We start from the raw sequence: 20,482 nt of genomic DNA, 5'->3' as shown, positions 1-20,482 counted from the left end.
TATCTTAAAAGCTGTCAGTGTTATTTGCAGGGTGCTGTTATATCAATGCAAGGTTTGCAATTGTTCAAGTTTGAACGAGCAATATCCTGTCACTTTGCTGATTATCGCTACTCATGACTATCGTCCATTTTACTGCAAAACTCCGCACAGACAGTGATCCCAAACCCATGGCCACCACCATCTAGAACAGGGGTGGGCAAACTTTTCCGTGCAAGGGCCGCATTCAGAAATTCACAATTCACAAAGGGCCGCATAGTATATTAAGTAAAATAATTACTTCACCCGGTTATGATTCTGGGCGCCTCATATAGAACATAGAACAGTACAGCACAGAACAGGCCCTTCGGCCCTCGACGTTGTGCCAAGCAATGATCACCCTACTCAAGTCAACGTATCCACCCTATGCCAGTAAGTAACCCAACAGCCTTTAAAGTAACCTTTAAAAAAAAAATTTAAAAAAAAAAAAAAAAATTTTTAAAAAAAATTTTTTTTTTTTTTTTTTAATGACTTGGTGGGCCGCAGAAATACCTTTGGCGGGCCGCATGCGGCCCGCGGGCCGTAGTTTGCCCACCCCTGATCTAGAAGGACAAGAGCAGCAGATACCTGGGATCACCCCCACCTGGAGGTTCCCCTCCAAGTCACTCCGCATCCTGACTGGGAAATATATCGGCCGTTCCTTCAGTGTCGCTGGGTCCAAATCCTGAAGCTCCCTCCCTAACAGCACGGTGGGTGTACCTACACCTCAGGGACTACAGCGGCTTCAAGATGGGATTTTCACAGTAACTTCATTTAATTGTGACAATAAAGATTTTTTTTTAAAGTCCAGGCTAATGTTTATTTTCCCTCCTTTGTTTCTGATCCAATTCTCTTTCACTTGTGAAGAAAGGTCCTGCCTGAATTGTCCGATCAGCGAGTGTTTGAGCATTTTTTGTTTTTTTTTATTCCTGCCAGTACCAGGTATCCAGCAGCAGGTGGCGATACTGCGCTGTAAAACTTTACTGATCTTTGTACAGCTCAACATCACCATCGTGTGGCTGCAATTGGCACTACAATGAATGGCAAGCAAAAGTTCAGGATATTTAATTTCGTTTTTATTTTAATTCTCTGACATTTCAATTTTTTTTGTTCTTATTTACAGTCTGATTGAGATTTTACAATTTGGAAATTAAATGACTCATTTACTACAACCTGTTGTCAAGAGTGATTTCTGACCCCCAACCCCTGACCTTGTGATGTCGGTGATGATGTCACCACTCCGAGGCCCCACCCCTTTCCCGATCAGGATCAGAACCGGAGCAGATTCTCAGAAACTGGTTTTCATCCCAAGTCCAGAAGAAAGGATAAAGTTTCTCAGTGAATTTATTCCCAGTGAAGGTGTGGAGATGGGACTTGGTGTCCACGTTGTAAAATGAAACTGTCCCAGACTCATAACTGAGATAAACTCCCACCTTCCCGGGGATCTGACCGACACGGAGAGGGGAATCAGGAGAGGATTTTATATAAATCTGATCATCAACCCGCCCAATGGTCCAGAATCCAGTCTCTGGGCTCAGACTGACCCAGTCCTTCCTCTCCACAGACTCTGCGGCTACTCCCAGATTCCAGCCCCGATTCCCCGTCACCTCCATCTCCCAGTAATGTCTCCCCGATGTGAATCCCTCTGATCCCAGCACACATTCCCAGTATGTAAACCTCTTCCTGGTGTTAGGGAGACTCCTCTGGGTCCCGGTCCATCTCAAACTCTGATGATGTCACCACTCTGAGGCCCCGCCCCTTTCCCGATCAGGATAAGAACCGGAGCAGATTCTCAGAAACTGGTTCCCATCCCAAGTCCAGAAGAAAGGATAAAGTTTCTCAGTGAATTTATTCCCAGTGAAGGTGTGGAGATGGGACTTGGTGTCCACGTTGTAAAATGAAACTGTCCCAGACTCATAACTGAGATAAACTCCCACCTTCCCGGGGATCTGACCGACAGGGAGACGGGATCGAGGAGAGGAGTTTATATAAATCTGATCATCAACCCGCCCAATGGTCCAGAATCCAGTCTCTGGGCTTAGACAGACCCGTCCCTTCCTCTCCACAGACTCTGCGGCTACTCCCAGATTCCAGCGCCGATTCCCCGTCACCTCCACCTCCCAGTAATGTCTGCCCGATGTGAATCCCTCTGATCCCAGCACACATTCCCAGTATGTAAACCTCTTCCTGGTGTTAGGGAGACTCCTCTGGGTCCCGGTCCATCTCAAACTCTTCAGATCCTCAGACACCTCGAGACAGGGATTCGCTGTTTCCACATCCAGGGTCACAGAGACTGGGAGAAAAAACAGAAAATTAGAGACTGACTGGTGATCGGGGGAGACTCACTGGGGATCGGGGGAGACTCATTGGGGATCGGGGGGACTCACTGGGGATCGGGGGGAGACTCACTGGGGATCGGGGGGAGACTCACTGGGAATAGGGGGGAGAGACTCACTGGGGATCGGGGGGAGAGACTCACTGGGGATCGAGGGGAGAGACTCACTGGGGCTCGGGAGAGACTCACTGGGGATCAGGGGAAGATTTCACCATTTTTGATTTGATTTCCTGTTCCTCAACATCAAAATAAGCCGACCTGATGTGTGTGTGTGTGTGAGAGAGATCATCAAAATAAACTAATCTCTTCTCAAATTTAGAGAAGATCTCAACACCGAGATATTTCCGTTCTGCTCCATGGAAACAAATATGGCGGGTTCTCCGCTTCACGACACCGGAAGTGCGATCGGGCGGAGAATCGGGCGTAATGCACAAATCGAGGTTTGTGCCCGGCACTGATTCCGACGCCAGGCTCCAGTCCCTCCCTGGCGGTGAAATCAAAGTTTGTGCCCTGCAGCGGGCCCATGTAAAACCCTCATTTACATAGATTTAAATCTAATCAGCGGATTGGACACAGTATGCTCCGCCCTTCCACGATGCTCCGCCCTCGCAGGCAGAAGTCACGCGGGTGTGAATTAGTGCAAATATTTCCAAACGGGGACTGGGCTCCATGGCTGCTGAGGGGCAGAGAGAGGGTAATAAACTCTCAAAAAGCCTCAATAATTGTCGGACTTCCTGGGGGGGGGGGGGGGGCTGTCTGGGCCGGGGGAGTAACGGGGAGCGACTTGGTGACAGGTCTGTGCACTCGGGGTGTCCCCCTCGGGATCGGGGTGGCCTGGCTCAGACCCCCATTGCTGCAGTCTGGGTTTTAAACACACCCCTTTGCTGCTTCTCACAGGCCCCTGGCTGCTCACTCTGCTGACTGCTCACTGTGTCCTGGAAATGTTCACAGAGCCTCTGGTCATTTGTGAGCCCACCCAGGCCGCCCCTCTGGAAAGCCTCAGACCCCGGCTGAGCCATCACCGGGATGGGCGTGGCCAAGCTCAATCAGTCACACACCAGGTGCTGCCACTCCTCAGTTCCCTCATCAGAAGCTCAGCCCCACTGCAGGGGAAGCAGGGGAATAGCAGAGCTCACCCCAAACAAAGGACACATGCACCGTGGCCTTTGGCACCCTCCCTGGCACACTGCCCCTCTCAGGGCAGAGGCCTCACCAGTCACACTATCAGCCAGCCCACCCCTCAGGACCACCAGCTGTCTCCAAGCCCTGCCTGCCCACCGCGCCCCTGCTCCCATCCACCCTGCCCCCGGACAGGTTGTAACAACCTGTGTGTCACACCCAGGACCCACATCACACTGCAGCTAAGCTCCCAGCAGACACACACTTCCCTGCCTCACCCCCATCTGTAGGACCTGCCCACACACAAGCCTCTATGTCTTCTCTATTCCCCCCTGCTGAGAATGAATTTTGGAGCACAGCCAGGAATGCTCGCTATCTACCTGGCCACAGCTGCCGTTACGGACACACGGAGGCTGGAGGCACAGGGCCTGCTCAGGGAGGATCCTGCACAAGATGAGCCGGCCCCAGAAGAGCAGGGCCCAGCCGGTGAGGCTCGAGTGCCGGCCGTCCAACAGGCCGAGGAGGAGGTGTGAAGGAGGCGCCGCATCAGGGCACGTGTTTACCATCGGCGCCTGTCCTTCGAGGAGCTGCCGGACCGCCTGTGCCGCCGAAGACATCGGCTAACCAGTGAGACCTGGTGCCACCTGTGCCAGGCAGTGGTGCAGCTGGCACCGCTGGGGTTTGGAGGAGGTCACCCGCTCCCGGTGGTCGTCACGGTGACGGTCGCCCTGAACCTCTCTGTCTCTGGGACTTTCCAGGGGCCGAGCGGGGACCTGTCTGGGATCTCGCAGACATCGGCTCACAGGTACATCCGCGCGGTGACGGATGCCCTATGCACCCGGGCAGCGGACTATATAACCTTCAGTCTGGACCAGGCACACCAGGATGCCCGGGCAGCAGGATTTCCCTCCATCGCTGGCATGCCCCAGGTCCAGGGGGTGATCGATGGTACGCATGTCCCCCTACAAGTACCGGATCATCAGGGGGGCCCTTCATCAATAGGAAGGGCTTCCACTCCCTGAATGTGCAGTTGGTGTGTGACCACCAGCTGGACATCACACACGTCTGCCCCCGATACCCAGGCAGCGGGCACAACGCTTACATCCTGGCGCACACGTCGGTTCCCGGCACCTTCGAGGTGCTCCCTCAGGTTAGGGGTTGGCTCTTTGGCGACAAGGGTTAACCGCTGAGGTCATGGTTAATGACACCTGTCCAGAGGCCCCAGACCGACGCGGAGACCCGTTATAACGAGGCCGATGCAGAAACCTGGAGCGTCATTGAGCGGAGCATCGACATCCTCAAGAAGCCATTCCAATGCCTGGACTGCTCTAGAACATAGAACATTACAGCTCAGTACAGGCCCTTCGGCCCTCGATGTTGTGCCGACCTGTGAAACCCCTCTAAAGCCCATCTACACTCTTGCCTTATTGTCCATATGCCTATCCAATGACCATCTGTATGCGTTTAGTGTTGGCGAGTCCGCTACTGTTGCAGGCAGGGCATTCCACGCCCGTACTACTCTCTGAGTAAAACTACGCTCTGGTGGGACTCTCCAATATAGCCCCAGGAGGGTCTCTAACATCCTGCTGGCCTGCTGTGTCCTTCATAACATCACCCAGCAGAGGGCGACATGCTGGAGGAGGAAGGACGCCCGGCCTCATCCGATGAGGAGGGTGTCCAGGAAGAACCGGGCGTGGAGCCTGGGCTGACAGGACAGGCCGCCCAACGTGTGCTCCAGGGCCGCCGCTCACGGGGCAACCTCATCACCTCCTGATTGGCCAGGTCACCGGCAGCCCCCCCACCCTGTCCCACCTCCCATACCCCCCCCCACTTCCATGTGGTGCCCCCTTCCCCAGGGCCACAGATACCTTCCCCATCCGTCCTCCCTTCACTCCACCTTCCCCGTCCCTCCTCCCTTCACTCCACCTTCCCCCGTCCCTCCTCCCTTCACTCCACCTTCCCCGTCCCTCCTCCCTTCACTCCACCTTCCCCGTCCCTCCTCCCTTCACTCCACCTTCCCCGTCCCTCCTCCCTTCACTCCACCTTCCCCGTCCCTCCTCCCTTCACTCCACCTTCCCCGTCCTCCTCCCTTCACTCCACCTTCCCCGTCCTCTCCCTCACTCCCCTTCCCGTCCCTCCTCCTCACTCCCTTCCCCGTCCCTCCTCCCTTCACTCCACCTTCCCCGTCCCTCCTCCCTTCACTCCACCTTTCCCGTCCCTCCTCCCTTCACTCCACCTTCCCCGTCCCTCCTCCCTTCACCTCACCTTCCCCATCCCTCCTCCCTTCACTCCACCTTCTCCGTCCCTCCTCCCTTCACTCCACCTTCCCCGTCCCTCCCTCCCTTCACTCCGCCTTCCCCGTCCCTCCTCCCTTCACTCCGCCTTCCCCGTCCCTCCTCCCTTCACTCCACCTTCCCCGTCCCTCCTCCCTTCACTCCACCTTCCCTGTCCCTCCCTTCACTCCATCCCACTTCCCCAGCTCCCCCTCCCTCCCTCCGAAGGTCCTACCAGTATCCCCACAGGGTGTTGGCGCTGGGTTGGCAGTATCAGCTGGTCTTGTCCACGGGACGGAGGATGATGACGACTCGCTGGGAGATGAGCTCTGGATCTCCTCATCGTTTGACACAGTCTGACTCCTGCCTTTAGGATCACATTCCACTGTCCGCCTGGGTCATCCCTGCATGTGTGCCGGCCAATCCATCTCACAGGCCCATATAGCTTGTGGGGAGGGGGTTTCGGGAGATAGTGAGTGGTAACGGCTCACTCACTGGGTAAGCTGACCTACACGGCGGCCTCACACTTCTGGCCCCGTTTCCTGCCACCTCTCACTGAGGGTGACCCCAGGTTCAAGTGTCCTGGGGCCCTGCCCCCGCCATACATCCCAGAAGCTCGATCCCTGTCCGGCTACAGCTGCTTCCTGGGATCGGGCAGCCCTCCGACCGCCCACTCCCTCGGGAGTCCCTGCCTCCACCTGATGTGCTGCAGCCTGTGTGAAGTGAGCACCAGAAGGTGACCCAGGAGCCTCTTCACTAAAATGCCCCCCGAGGTGATAGTCTCTGCGATGGTGGAGGGTGCAGGTGACAGCAGTGACGAGGAGTCGGTGTCTTCCCCGGACTGGTGCTCCGGGGAGTTCTGGGGATGTGGCTGGGGGTCAGCGACCCCGGACGGCCCGGCCTCGTCTGATGGTGATCCCGCAAGGCAAAAGACAAGAGACACGGTGAGATCTTGGGAAGGAGAGGTCTGTGGGAGAGGGGGTCACTCAGTTGCTGTTGGGACATCAGCTTTGCATTGGGCTCTCACTTGGTTACCACATGCCGACCTCTGTTTCTGAGACGGCCCTTTCCTCTGCCTCGCCCGCGAGCTCCATCGCCTTCTGTTCCCCGGGGGTTTGCACTCTCAGGTCTGGGATGCCCCCGCCGGTTTTCTGCCGCTCCCGGTGATTGTGGGTCACCTTGTCCTCGGGAACACATAAAGGACATGGTGAGACGCATGGAGGTGAGTTCTACGGGAGGTCTGTAGCTGGTGGCATGTGTGTGCCAGGCACCAGGCCAAAGAGGACAATACAGGTGTTGGGGTTTGGTGCAGGGTGGGGTGTGAGGGAGATGCAGGCAGGTGGGTTGTGTGGTAGTATGACTAGAGGTACTACGGTACCTGGGAGTGTGAGCTGCTATTGGTGGAGAAGGCCCGCTGCCCATTGGCCCAAGTGTTGCTTTCTCATTGGTCAAGACGAAGGTAACTCCGCCCACGAGGCGGAGTATAAGAACTCGTGTTTCCCAGCAGCCATCGTTCTTTCTGTACTCAAACTGCTGGGGAAACTTCTTGTAGATTAAAGCCTTCGATTCGGACTACTCCTTTGTTTCTGTGGTTATTGATCGCCCATCAATTTAATCTACAAGATTTTAAAGGGTGGAGCTCTGCATCCAGCCGGAGTGTCTGCAACTCTGCCCCCACGCAGCTAACGCAGCAGCTACATTCAAGCACTGGCTGGCTTGTTTCAACAGCTACCTTAGTACAGCGGAGAACGTACCGACGAGGGAGCAGAAGCTACACATCCTCCACCCGTGCGTCGGCACCGCCATCTACACGCTCATCGAGGACACGGCCGTCTACGACGCGGCTATAGAACTGCTCAAAGGACACTTCATCCGGCCGGTAAATCAAATTTACGCTCGGCACTTACTGGCCACGAGGCAGCAGATCCCTGGTGAGTCGTTGGACAATTGTTACCGTGCTCTCCTCGTACTGGGGAGGAACTGCAGCTGCCCACAAGTGTCTGCTGGTGAGCACACTGAACTCCTCATCCGAGACGCCTTTGTTGCAGGCATGCAGTCCCCACAGATCCGCCAGAGACTATTAGAAAGGGAAACCTTGAGCCTCACGGAGGCACGGTCCCTCTCTACCTCCCTAGATGTCGCGAACAAAAACGCCGCCTCATACACCCCCGACCGCGCGGCAGCCCCCTGGGCAGCGTGGAATTCAGCCTCTCTCTCCCCCAAGGACTCGAACTCCCCCCAGGCCTGCGCCGCAGGACGCCCCGAAAAACCCGTGGGGCCCCGCTACTATTTTTGCGGCGAGACGAAACACCCCCGACAACGTTGCCCATCCCGATCGGCAACTTGCAAGGGCTGCGGGAAGAAAGGCCACTTTGTGTCCGTCTGCCAGGCCAAGGTGGTCACTGCGGTCCCTGGAAGTGACCGCGGGACTCCCCCTTCTCTCTCTCCAAGGGCCCCGTGCAGCCCGCAAACCTTGCTGCCCCCATCCCCCAATGCCACGTGTGACCTCTGGGCTCCGCCATTTTGTTCTTCCGACATTACGTGCGGGGAACGGGCGCCGCCATTTTGAGCACCCCCGACCATGTGCGACCAATCTTGCATCATCTCCAAGGACCCTGCAGGTGACTACGCACCTCCCGATGCCGACTCCGACTATCTGCCATGACTCGCTTCAGTCACTCTGGACCAGTCTCGACCCCGCACCCTCTCTACGGCAACGACAAAGGTCCTGCTCAACGGGCACGAAACAACCTGCCTACTGGACTCCGAGAGCACGGAGAGTTTCGTACACCCTACCACGGTAAGGCGCTGCGCTCTCCCTGTCTATCCGGTCAAGCAAAAAATCGCCCGGGCCTCTGGCTCCCATCCAGTGGAGATCATGGGGTTTTGTATAGCAGACCTCACGGTCCAGGGGAGGGAGTTTAAAAATTACAGACTCTACGTCCTCCCCCACCTCTGCGTAGCCGCACTCCTGGGGTTAGACTTCCAATCTAACCTCCAGAGCCCAACATTTAAATTGGGCGGCCCTATGCCTCCCCTCACTGTCTGCAGCCTCGCGACCCTCAGGGTTGATCCCCCGTCCTTGTTTGCAAACCTCACCCCGGACTGCAAACCTGTCGCCACCAGGAGCAGACAGTACAGTGCCCAGGACCAGGTCTTCATCAGGTCCGAGGTCCAACGGCTTATGAAGGAGAGGGTCATTGAGGCTAGCAACAGCCCCTGGTGAGCACAAGTTCTGGTGGTAAAGACCAGGGAGAAGAATAGGATGGTCATAGACTACAGTCAGACCATCAACAGGTTTACGCAGCTGGCCGTGTACCCTCTCCCCCGTATATCCGACCTGGTTAACAGGATCGTACAGTACAAGGTCTTCTCCACGGTAAACCTCAAGTCCGCCTACCACCAGCTCCCCATCCGCGCGAGCGATCGCAAGTACACTGCGTTCGAAGCGGACGGGCGGCTCTACCACTTTTTAAGGGTTCCCTTTGGTGTCACAAACGGGGTCTCGGTCTTCCAAAGAGAGATGGGCCGAATGGTCGACCGATACGGTTTACGGGCAACTTTCCCGTATCTTGATAATGTCACCATCTGTGGCCACGATCAGCAGGACCATGACACCAATCTCCGCAAATTCCTCCAAACCGCAAAACTGAATTTCACTGACAAGGACAAATGTGTGTTTAGCACCGACCGTCGAGCCATCTTCGGCTACGTAGTGCGAAATGGAGTGATCGGCCCCGACCCGGAACGCATGCGGCCCCTTAAGGAGCTCCCCCTCCCTCACTGCCCCAAGGCTCTGAAGCGCTGCCTTGGTTTCTTCTCATATTACGCCCAGTGGGTCCCCAACTACGCCGACAAATCCCGTCCCCTCATCCAAACAGCCATGTTCCCCCTTTCGACGGAGGCCCGCCAGGCCTTCAGCCGCATCAAAGCGGACATCGCAAAGGCCACGATGCGAGCTATCGACGAGTCCCTCCCCTTCAGGTCGAGAGAGATGTGTCTGACGTAGCTCTGGCAGCCACCCTCAACCAAGCGGGCAGACCCGTGGTCTTCTTCTCACGCACATTCCATGCTTCCGAAATCCGCCACTCCTCAGTTGAGAAGGAAGCACAGGCCATAGTAGAAGCTGTGCGACACTGGAGGCATTATCTGGCCGGCAGGAGGGTTACCCTCCTCACAGACCAACGGTCAGTGGCCTTCATGTTTGACAATGCACAGCGGGGCAAGATAAAGAACGACAAGATTTTGCGGTGGAGGATCGAGTTATCCACCTACAACTACAACATCTTGTATCGTCCTGGGAAGCTGACCGAGCCTCCCGATGCCCTGTCCCGCGGCACCTGTGCCAACGCACAAGTGGACCGCCTCTGAGCCCTCCACGTGGAACTCTGCCACCCGGGGGTCACCCGCTTTTTTCATTTTGTAAAGACCCCCAAGCTGCCCTACTCCATCGAGGTCAGGACAGTCACTAGGAACTGCCACATCTGCGCGGAGTGCAAGCCGCACTTCTACCGCCCCGAAAAAGCGAATCTGATAAAGGCTTCACGTCCCTTTGAACGCCTCAGTAGGGACTTCAAAGGTCCCCTCCCCTCTACCAACAGCAACACGTACTTCCTCAACGTGATTGATGAGTACTCCCACTTCCTGTTTGCCATCCCCTGCCCCAACATGACCACACCCACCATCATTAAAGCCCTTCACACCATTGTCTCCCTGTTTGGATTCCCCGCCTACATTCACAGCGATAGGGGGTCTTCCTTTATGAGTGAAGAACTGCGTCAATTCCTGCTCAGCAAGGGCATTGCCTCAAGCAGGCTGACCAGTTAGAACCCCCGGGGTAACGGACAGATCGAGAGGGAGACGGTACGATATGGAAGACCGCCCTCCTGCTGGCCCGATGGTCCAGAAATCTCCCAGTCTCCTGCTGGCAGGAGGTCCTTCCAGACGGTCTCTACTTTGCACGTCTACCAATCAAACGCCTCATGAACGTCTTCTTGTCTTCCCCAGGAAGTCTTCCTCAGGGACCCCGCTCCCGACCTGGCTGGCAGCCCCCGGGCCCATCCTGCTCTGGAAACACGTGCGGGCGCACAAATTGGACCCGTTGGCCGAGAGGGTCCAGCTGCTCCACACTAACCTGCAATATGCGTTTGTGGAGTACCCCGACGGCCGACAGGACACGGTCTCTCTACGGGACCTGGGGCCCCCCGGATCCCCCCCATCGCCCCCGGCACCAGCCCCACCCACCCCCCCCTCCAACCGCAACTGCTCCCAGCAGGCACTCCCCTCCCTGGCCCGACAACCCCCTCACCCGTGCCGCCTGGAGGACTAGACGCCCCCCCCTCCCAATGGCCCGGCCCTCACCAGCTCCGTCTCAGGATGTGGAAACCTCCACGAGGACCGGATCATCACTCCCGAGTCATGGACGCCCGCATCTCCAACATCTCCGATGAAGCTCCGCAGGTCGCACAGGACATCCAAGGCCCCCAATCGTCTGATCGAGTCGATATGAACTTTGAATGGGGCCTTTTTTTCCCGACTCTGTAAATAATTTGCCGTGTGATAACACATCTCTGTATATAGTTACGGGCCAGTGGGCAGCCACCGTTGGAGAGGTTTAATCCCATATCACTAGTCATACTACCAGTATCTTGTCCCACCCGCACTGGACGCCCCCCCCGGTGGCTTCTCAACGAGCACATGCCCCCCCCCCCCCCCCACTCCGGTTTCTTTCTCAACAAGGGGTGAATGTGGTAGTATGATTAGAGGTACTACGGTACCTGGGAGTGTGAGCTGCCATTGGTGGAGAAAGCTCGCTGCCCATTGGCCCAAGTAGAATAGATAGAACAGTACAGCACAGAACAGGCCCTTCGGCCCTCGATGTTGTGCCGAGCAATGATCACCCTACTCAAACCCACGTATCCACCCTATACCCGTAACCCAACAACCCCACCTTATCCTTACTTTTTAGGACACTACGGGCAATTTAGCACGGCCAATCCACCTAACCCGCACATCTTTGGACTGTGGGAGGAAACCGGAGCACCCGGAGGAAACCCACGCACACATGGGGAGGACGTGCAGACTCCACACAGACAGTGACCCAGCCGGGAATCGAACCTGGGACCCTGGAGCTGTGAAGCATTTATGCTAACCACCATGCTACCGTGCTGTTGGATTGGATTGGATTTGTTTATTGTTACGTGTACCGAGGTACAGTGAAAAGTATTTTTCTGCAAGCAGCTCAACAGATCATTCAGTACATGGAAGGAGAGGGAATTAAACACAATTCAAGAAAATACAAGAAAATACATAATTTGCTTTCTCATTGGTCAAGACGAAGGTAGCTCCGCCCACGAGGCGGAGTATAAGAACCCGTGTTTCCCAGCAGCCATCGTTCTTTCTGTACTCAAACTGCTGGGGAAACTTCTTGTAGATTAAAGCCTTCGATTCGGACTACTCCTTTGTTTCTGTGGTTATTCATCATGCATCAGGTTGTGAGGAGTGAGGGACAGGAGTGATGCCAGGGATACAGAGGTGGTGACTCACCCGAGCTGCCCTCAGGAGTTCGTTCATCGTTTTTCGGCACTGGGCCCCAGTCCTCCTGGTGAGGTTGGCAGCATTGACCATCTCTGCCACCTCCTCCCAGGCCCTGTTGATGATGGCGGGCTTGGGTCTCCTGCCCACCCTGGGGAAGAGGGTGGGCAGGAGACCCTCTGCTCCACCACGTCCAGCATGTGATTGGCCACTGACTCAGAAAGTCTGGGGGCAGGTCTCCGTGGAGCCACCTTCTTGGCTGGAATGGGAGTGTTTGGGGAGCGGAGCGTTTATAAACAGCTCCAGCTTGTCAGGCTCTCCAGCGCTAATTCAGGCCCCAGCGAATCAGACACCAGCGGGAATGGGAATTGCTCTGATTCCCGTGGGAAGAGCACAGGCTCATTTGCATGTCCTGACTCGCTTCCCGAATAGCGCCCCCAAGGGAACGGGAAGAGCCGCAATTCAGTCCCCACGGCAACACTCAGGGCGCGATCCAATGGCCACGCTGCGCCCGAAAAGCAGCTCGCCGCGGCTCAGCGTGGACGATAAAAGCCAGGAGACCCCGCTCTCGAGATCTACCCAGCTCACAACGTCCTGTGACATCTAACGTGATCTCTCGAGACGTTGTGATGTGAATCCTGCCCATTGTGGGCAGGGTCACTTTGCAGAAATTGACATATTAAAGCGAGGCAGCTGGTCTCATTTTAATATGCAGATTCCTCAGTTTCCCGAGGTGTGGGATCAATCTCCCTTCCCCTCGGAGACCACGGGCGGGCGCCGTTCGGTACTGATTTCCACAAACAGGTACCAGGCAGAACGGCATCGTGGGGGTCTCCCAGGGGATCAGAGGCCCCAGGGGTATGCCCATTGGGCAGGGTGGTACCCTGGCAGTGGTGGTGCCACCCAGGCACCCTGGCACTGCCACCTGGCACTGCCACTTGGGTGTCAGTCTGGTGTGGTGGTGATTGGGCTGGGGTGCCCTGCGTAGGTGTTGCGAGGGGTCCGGAGACCCCCCCACGGTGCATTGGACATTGGGGGGTGTATCGGGGGTGGCGTCAGCGACCTCGGAGATCAGGATTTTAAAATGGCCGATCTCTCGCTGCGCTGAGGAGTTCCGGCGAGCGCAGCTCCTCACTGCACAAAACGGGACGATGTGCGGCCTCGGCCCCGCGTTCCCCACTGAGGCACCTTACCCAACGTGGGGGGCGTTTTATAGCCATGTGTTTCTCGGCACTGTGAGCTCCGGGAAACACGCGGTTAAATACGCTCGCTCCGGGACTTTGTTCCCTTTTAGTTGAATCGCGCCCTTACTCTCCCAAATGGAAAATTCCGGCCATAATATTTGATATGAGGCCACATGTGGAGGTGGTTATTCAATGTGATTCTCCACAGACAAACCTCTACCTTAATCCTCTCCCTGGATGTATAAAAGATATTCATCCAGAGTGAGTGCAATGTTTCCTCAAGACAATTGAGAAAATGGGCTTTGCTGACACTTTCAGGAAATGGATTGCAATCCAGGGCTCATTCCCCAGGTCCACAGTGAAGACCAGCTGACTCCATCCCCCTCACCACTCCTCCTCCCTCAACAGGCAGACAAAGCCTCATTCCCAGGCTTCCTGTCCTAACCTTGGCCATGGACATGAGTGTGGTCCACAAGATGGAGATGTATCAGGAGGATGAGGATTGTAGAGGAGGAAAGGTTCAGCTGGGAATGACGGAGTTTCCACTTGCTGAAGTTTGTAAAGTATCGATGGGTTCTGGAGACAGAGCTCCATCTGAGAGTTCCTGTATTGGTGATGTTTAGGGAGCTGACAGTTTCAGCTGACCAAGCTGAGAATGATTTTTAGAAAGTGAATGAGGTGCATGAATCAGACTTTAATTCCAATCAGGACCATTTTTATCCTCATTTCTTTATAACAAAGCCCTTAAACATTCTCTCTGCCGACGGATTCTCCGTTGCGCCGGCAGCACTCCCACGCCCGCGGGTTTCCCGGCGGTGTGGGGTGGCCACAATGGGCAATCCCATTGGCAGGTGGCAGAGACGGAGAATCCCGCTGCCGGTGAGGGCCGCCGCCCAGGAAAAGGGAGCTGGCGGGCCGGAGAATCCCGCCCGGTGTCTGTGATATTTATATGGATAATGATTCAAATATAAGATATAAATCAGGACAGAGGGACTTCCGGTGGCGACCATGGAGGAGTAGGTCGCACATTTGACAGCTCCCGCCTGTGACCGACGTTTGGACCTTTTCCCCCGTTTTTCGCCGGACTTTATTGGATAAATCAGTGAAGAGTGAGACAGGAGGAATTCCCCTCCAGTGTACGGAGAATTGGACCAGAAGTGGCCGTGTGAGAAGACAAAGTCCTATAAGGAAGACGCGAGCAGAGTCGGCAACGCGGGAAAACATGGCGGAGAAGCCGGGCCGCGGGGAGACGGCACAGTGGTCAATGGGGCAGCTGGTGGAGTTTTTTGAAGATTGCTTCACCAAGCTGAAGAAGGACACACTGGACCCGATTAAAGCTCCGATTGATCAAGTCGTGCAGAATCAAGACCCACGGGAGAGCGATCCAGGAGGTGGAGAAAAAGGTGTCCGAGCACGAGGAATACATAACCGTGCTGGAGACCAAGATGGGGATGATGAACGGCCGCCAGAGAAGAATGCAGGAGAAGCTGGAAGACCTGGAGAACAGGTCCAGGAGACAGAATCTTAGAATTGTCGGCCTCCCTGAAGGCAGTGAGGGATCGGATGTGAGGGACATGTTGGAGAAGTTGATTGGGGCTGAGGCGGTCCCTCGGCCCCTGGAAGTGGACAGAGCGCACAGAGCCCTCGCGAAGAAGCCCCGAGCGAACGAGCCGCCGAGGGCGATGGTGGTACGCTTTCACCGATTCCTGGACAAGGAACACGATCTGCGGTGGGTCAAGAAGGAACGGAGCAGCAAGTGGGAGAATTGTGAGCTGCGCGTTTATCAGGACCTGGGTGCGGATTTGGCCAAGAGGCGAGCTGGATTCAATCGGGCAAAAACGGCCGTCTTTAAGAAGGGGGTGAAGTTTGGGATGCTGTACCCAGCCCGTCTGTGGGTCACACATGAGGAACGGGAATTCTACATTGAAACACCAGACAAAGTATGGACTTTTATTAAAGAAAAGAGGCTGGAGGTGAATTAAAAAACACTGAAGCCTTGGAGATTACTGTGGTGGTGATTTGCTGTGCTGGGCTGTATCAGTATCAGTAGTGCTGTGTGTAATAAGGGACTGTTTGGATGGCTAAAGGCTAAAGGTAACTTTGTCTTGCAGGGAGCTGGTTGGGGGGGGGGGGGGTATTCGTTGGAGTTGGTTCTTTTTTTGGGTTTTTTTTCTAAAGTGGCTGTTTCTTCACTGTTTTTTCTGATGTTTGTTTCCTGGGGAATGTGATGCTTTTAATATGTTTGTCCAAGTGGGGGGAGAGGGGAGAGAACAATGGGGAGACAGACTGCTTGGTGCCAGGGGCGGCGCTATCAAGTCAGCATGGGTCAGCTGACTCTCGGAAGCACAGTGGGGGGTGAGCAGGTGTTAAGCTGGAACTGGACTTGGGGGGTTGGGTTGCTAGTGTTGTTGCGAGGGGGGGGGGGAGAGGTGGATGGAGCTGCTTTGCTGACTGGGGAGAAACTGTTACTAAGGGACAAATGGGAGGTCGGGAAAGGCGAGTTTGGGGGGGGGGCTCAAGGAAGCGGAGGGCGCGAGCTAGAGGCTAGCCTAAAAAGAGTGATAGCTAGTCAGTAAGGGGAGGGGCGGTAAGCCCCCCCGACCAGGCTGACTACATGGAATGTCAGAGGGCTGAATGGGCCGGTCAAGAGGGCTCGCGTGTTTGAGGGGGCTGAAGGCGGACATGGCAATGCTACAAGAGACACACCTAAAAGGTTACAGACTAGATGATTTAGGTCATGTGGAGACTTAGGCGGAGCGATGGCAGATGGAGTTTAATCTGGACAAATGTGAGGTAATGCATTTTGGAAGGTCTAATGCAGGTTGGCAATATCCAGTGAATGGTAGAACCCTCAAGGCTATTGAAAGTAAGAGAGATCTAGGTGTACAGGTCCACAGGTCACTGAAAGAGGCAACACAGCTGGAGAAGGTAGTCAAGAAGGCATACGGCATGTTTGCCTTCATTTGCCGTGGGCATTGAGTATAAAAATTGGCAAGTCATGTTGCAGCTGTATAGAACCTTATTTAGGCCACACTTGGAGTATAATGTCAATTCTGGTCGCCACAGTACCGGAAGTATGTGGAGGCTTTAGCGAGGGTGAAGAAGAGATTTACCAGGATGTTGCCTGGTATGGAGGGCATTAGCTATGAGGAGAGGTTGAATAAACTCGGTTTGTTCTCACTGGAACGACAGAGTGTGAGGAGCAACCTGATCTGAGGTCTACAAAACAATGAGGGGCATAGACAGAGTGGAGAGTCAGAGGCTTTTTCCCAGGGTAGAGGGGTCAATTACTTGGGGGCACAGGTTTACGGTGCGAGGGGCAAGGTTTAGAGGAGATGTACGAGGCAAGATTTTCACAAAGAGGGTAGTGGGTGCCTGGAACTCGCTGCCGGAGAAGGTGGTGGAAGCAGGGACGATAGTGACATTTTAGGGGCATCTTGACAAATACATGAATCGGATGGGAATAGAGGGATACGGACCCAGGAAGTGTGGAAGATTTTAGTTTAGACGGGCAGCATGGTCGGCAGAGGCTTGGAGGGCCGAAGGGCCTGTTCCTGTGCTGTACTTTTCTTTGTTCTTTGTTCAGACAAGATTGAGAAATGGGTGGGTTAGCCAAGTATAGGGGCTGCTTTAGCACAGGGCTAAAGAGTTGGCTTTTAAAGCAGACTAAAACAGGCCAGCAGCACGGTTCAATTCCCGTACCAGCCTCCCCGAACAGGTGCCGGAATGTGGAAACCAGGGGCTTTTCACAGTAACTTCATTTGAAGCTTACTTGTGACAATAAGCGATTTTCATTCATTTCATTTCCACTCAGGGCTGGAATCAAAGACCAGGGGGGTAGCGATCTTGATCAACAAACGAGTGGCATTCGAGGCTGGGAGAATCGTGTCAGACAAGGGGGGGTAGGCACATAATGGTGAATGGGAAGCTGGAGGGGGTGTGGGTGGTACTTGTGAACATATATGCTCCGAATTGGGACGATGTGGAATTTATGAGGTGGGTGTTTTGTAAGATCCCAGACTTAGAGTCACATAACCTGATCATGGGAGGAGACATTAACACAGTCATTGATCCGGAATTGGAGCGGTCAAAATCCAGGAGAGGGAGGAGGCCGGCAAAGGAATTGAAGGGGTTTATGGAGCAGATGGTGGGAGTAGACCCATGGAGGTTTGCACGGCCAAGGGTGAAGGAGTTTTCCTTCCTCTCACATGTCCACAAGGTATGCTCTCGCATCGGCTTTTTTGTTCAGGGCAGGGCGCTAATACCGGAGGTGGTGGATACTGTGTACTCGGCAATCGCAGTGTCGGATCATGCCCCGCATTGGGTGGATCTTTTTAAAAATAAATTTAGAGTACCTAATTCATTTTTTCCAATTAAAGGGCAATTTTGCGTCTTCCATCCACCTACCCTGCGCATTTTTGGGTTGTGGGGGCGAAACCCACGCAAACACGGGGAGAATGTGCAAACTCCACACGGAGAGTGACCCAGAGCCGGGATCGAACCTGGGACCTCGGCGCCGTGAGACTGCAGTGCTACCACTGCGCCACCGTGCTGCCCTCATTGGGTGGATCTACAGATTAGTGTGGAGAGAGGGCAATGCCCACTGTGGAGACTGGATGGGGGGTTGCTAGCGGATGAAGCGATCTGTGGGCGGGTTAACAAGTCCATCCAGAACTACCTGGAAACAAATGATACAGGGGAGGTCTCTGCAGCCACGGTTTGGGAAGCTTTGAAGGCAGTGGTCAGAGGGGAATTAATCTCAATACGGGCCCACAGAGAAAAGGGGGACCAGGCTGAGAAGGACAGGTTAGAGGAGGAGATACTCCAGGTGGACAGGAGATACTCGGAGGCCCCGGACACGGGGCTACTGAGGGAGCGGCGGAGGTTACAGGCGGAGTTTGGGCTGTTGACCACAGGGAAAGCGGTGGAACAGTTGAGGAAGGCAAGGGGGCGATTTATGAGTACGAGGAAAAGGCAAGCAGAATGTTAGCGCACCAGCTCAGGAAAAGGGAGGTTGCCAGGGAGATAGGTAAAGTAAAGAGTCAGGAATACTGTCCTGGACCTAGCAGGGGTAAGCGAGGTGTAAAAGGCCTTCTAGAGTAAATTATATGAGTCGGACCCCCTGGCTGGGGTGGAGGGGATGAGGCAGTTTTTTGATCAGTTGAGGTTTCCGAGGAGAGATGAGGATCTGGTGGAGGGGCTGGGAGCCCCAATTGAGACTGAGGAATAATCAAGGGGCTGGAGGGCATGCAGTCGGGCAAGGCCCCGGGGCCTGATGGCTACTCGGTGGAATTCTATAAGAGGTTTTCAGAGATATTGAGCCCACTGCCGGAGAGGACATTTAATGAAGCAAGAGAGAAGGGAGTCCTCCCCCCAACAATGTCGCAGGCCTCGATTTCATTGATCCTGAAACGGGAGGAGGATCCGGAGCAATGCGGGTCATACAGGCCAATTTCTCTGCTGAATGTGGATGCCAAACTGCTGGCTGATATTGGCCACAAGGATCGAGGACTATCTCCCGGGGGTGATAAAGGAAGACCAGACGGGATTTGTAAAGGGCAGGCAACTCAAGGCCAATGTTCGAAGGCTTCTAAATGTTATTGTGATGCCCTCGGAAGGAGAGGAGGTGGAGGTGGTGGTAGCGATGGATGCGGAGATGGCTTTTGACCGGCTGGAGTGGAATTACCTGTGGGAGGCACTGGGAAGGTTTGGGTTTGGTGAGGGCTTTATTGACTGAGTGCGGTTGCTCTATCAGGCACCAGTAGCAAGTGTGCGTATGAACTGGCTTGGATTGGGGTATTTTAAACTACACGGAGGGACGAGGCAAGGGTGCCCCCTCTCCCCATTACTGTTTGCTCTGGCCATAGAGCCATTGGCCATGGCGTTGAGAGCCTCTCGGAACTGGAAAGGGCTGGTTCGGGTGGCCGAGGGGGGGTGGAGCACCGGGTCTCACTTTACGCAGATGACCTGCTCTTGTACATTTCAGACCTGTTAGAGGGGATGGGGGAAGTAATGCGAATCCTGGGGGAATTTGACAATTTTTCAGGGTATAAATTGAACATGGTGAAAAGCGAGATGTTCATGATCCAGGCAAGAGGACGGGAGAAGAGACTGGGAGAGCTGCTGCTTAGAATGGTAGGGAGGAGCTTTCGATATCTGGGAATCCTGGTGGCCCGGGAATGGGAGACACTGCACAAGTTAAACCTATCCCGGTTGGTAGAACAAATGGAAGGGGACTTTCAGAGATGGGACATGCTCCCGCTATCACTGGCGGGGAGGGTACAGACCGTGAAAATGATGGTCCTCCCCAGATTTCTGTTTGTCTTTCAGTGCCTCCCCATCTTCATCCCAAAGGCCTTTTTCAAGCGGATGAATAAGGTTATTTTAGGCTTTGTGTGGGCAGGTAAAACCCCGCAAATGAAGAAAGTGTTGCTGGAGCGCAGTCGGGGAGAGAGTGAGTTGGCGCTGCCGAACTTCTGCAATTACTACTGGGCGGCTAATATAGCCATGATTAGGAAGTGGGTAGTGAGGGAGGGGTCGGCATGGGAGTGGATGGAGGCGGCGTCATGTGAAGATACCAGTTTGGGAGCACTGATAACGGCACCTCTTCCGTTCTCGCCGGCCCGATACTCCACAGGTCCGGAGATGGTGGTGGCTCTGAGAATCTGGGGGCAATGGAGGAGATATAAGAGAGTGGAGGGAGCATCGGTTTGGACCCCGATTTATAATAATCATCGGTTTGTTCCGGGCAGCCTGGATGGTGGGTTCCGGAGATGGCAAAGGGCAGGAATCAGAAGGATGGGGAATCTATTTATAGATGGGAGCTTTCCCAGCTTGAAAGCCTTGGAGGATAAATTTGAATTGCCAGCAGGGAATGGGTTTAGATATTTGCAGGTGTGAGACTTCCTGAGAAAACAGGTGCCGGCCTTTCCGCTGCTGCTGCCATGGGGGATACAGGATAGAGTAGTTTCCAGTACCTGGGTGGGAGAGGGGAAGGTATCGGATATTTACCAGGAGCTTTC

General features: G+C 54.8%; 2 protein-coding genes across 2 annotated transcripts in view; one reads left to right on the top strand and one right to left on the bottom strand.

The window, feature by feature from the left end:
* Window positions 1–20,482, top strand: part of LOC119975844 (zinc-binding protein A33-like) — a 413,200-nt gene that overhangs the window by 298,962 nt on the left and 93,756 nt on the right. The window lies entirely within an intron of this gene.
* The window catches only part of LOC119975829 (zinc-binding protein A33-like), a 27,183-nt gene continuing 8,450 nt past the window's right edge, over window positions 1,750–20,482 (bottom strand). Inside the window, exon 6 of the mRNA XM_038815707.1 lies at window positions 1,750–2,308. Within this exon, the coding sequence (XP_038671635.1) occupies window positions 1,752–2,308 (557 nt within the window). The 3' untranslated portion in view covers window positions 1,750–1,751. The remainder of the gene's footprint in view (window positions 2,309–20,482) is intronic.

This window comes from Scyliorhinus canicula, chromosome 13 (genome assembly GCF_902713615.1).
Source record: "Scyliorhinus canicula chromosome 13, sScyCan1.1, whole genome shotgun sequence".
Lineage (NCBI taxonomy): Eukaryota > Metazoa > Chordata > Chondrichthyes > Carcharhiniformes > Scyliorhinidae > Scyliorhinus > Scyliorhinus canicula.
Note: the sequence above shows the minus strand (reverse complement) of the source record. Positions and strands in the feature narration are given on the sequence as shown.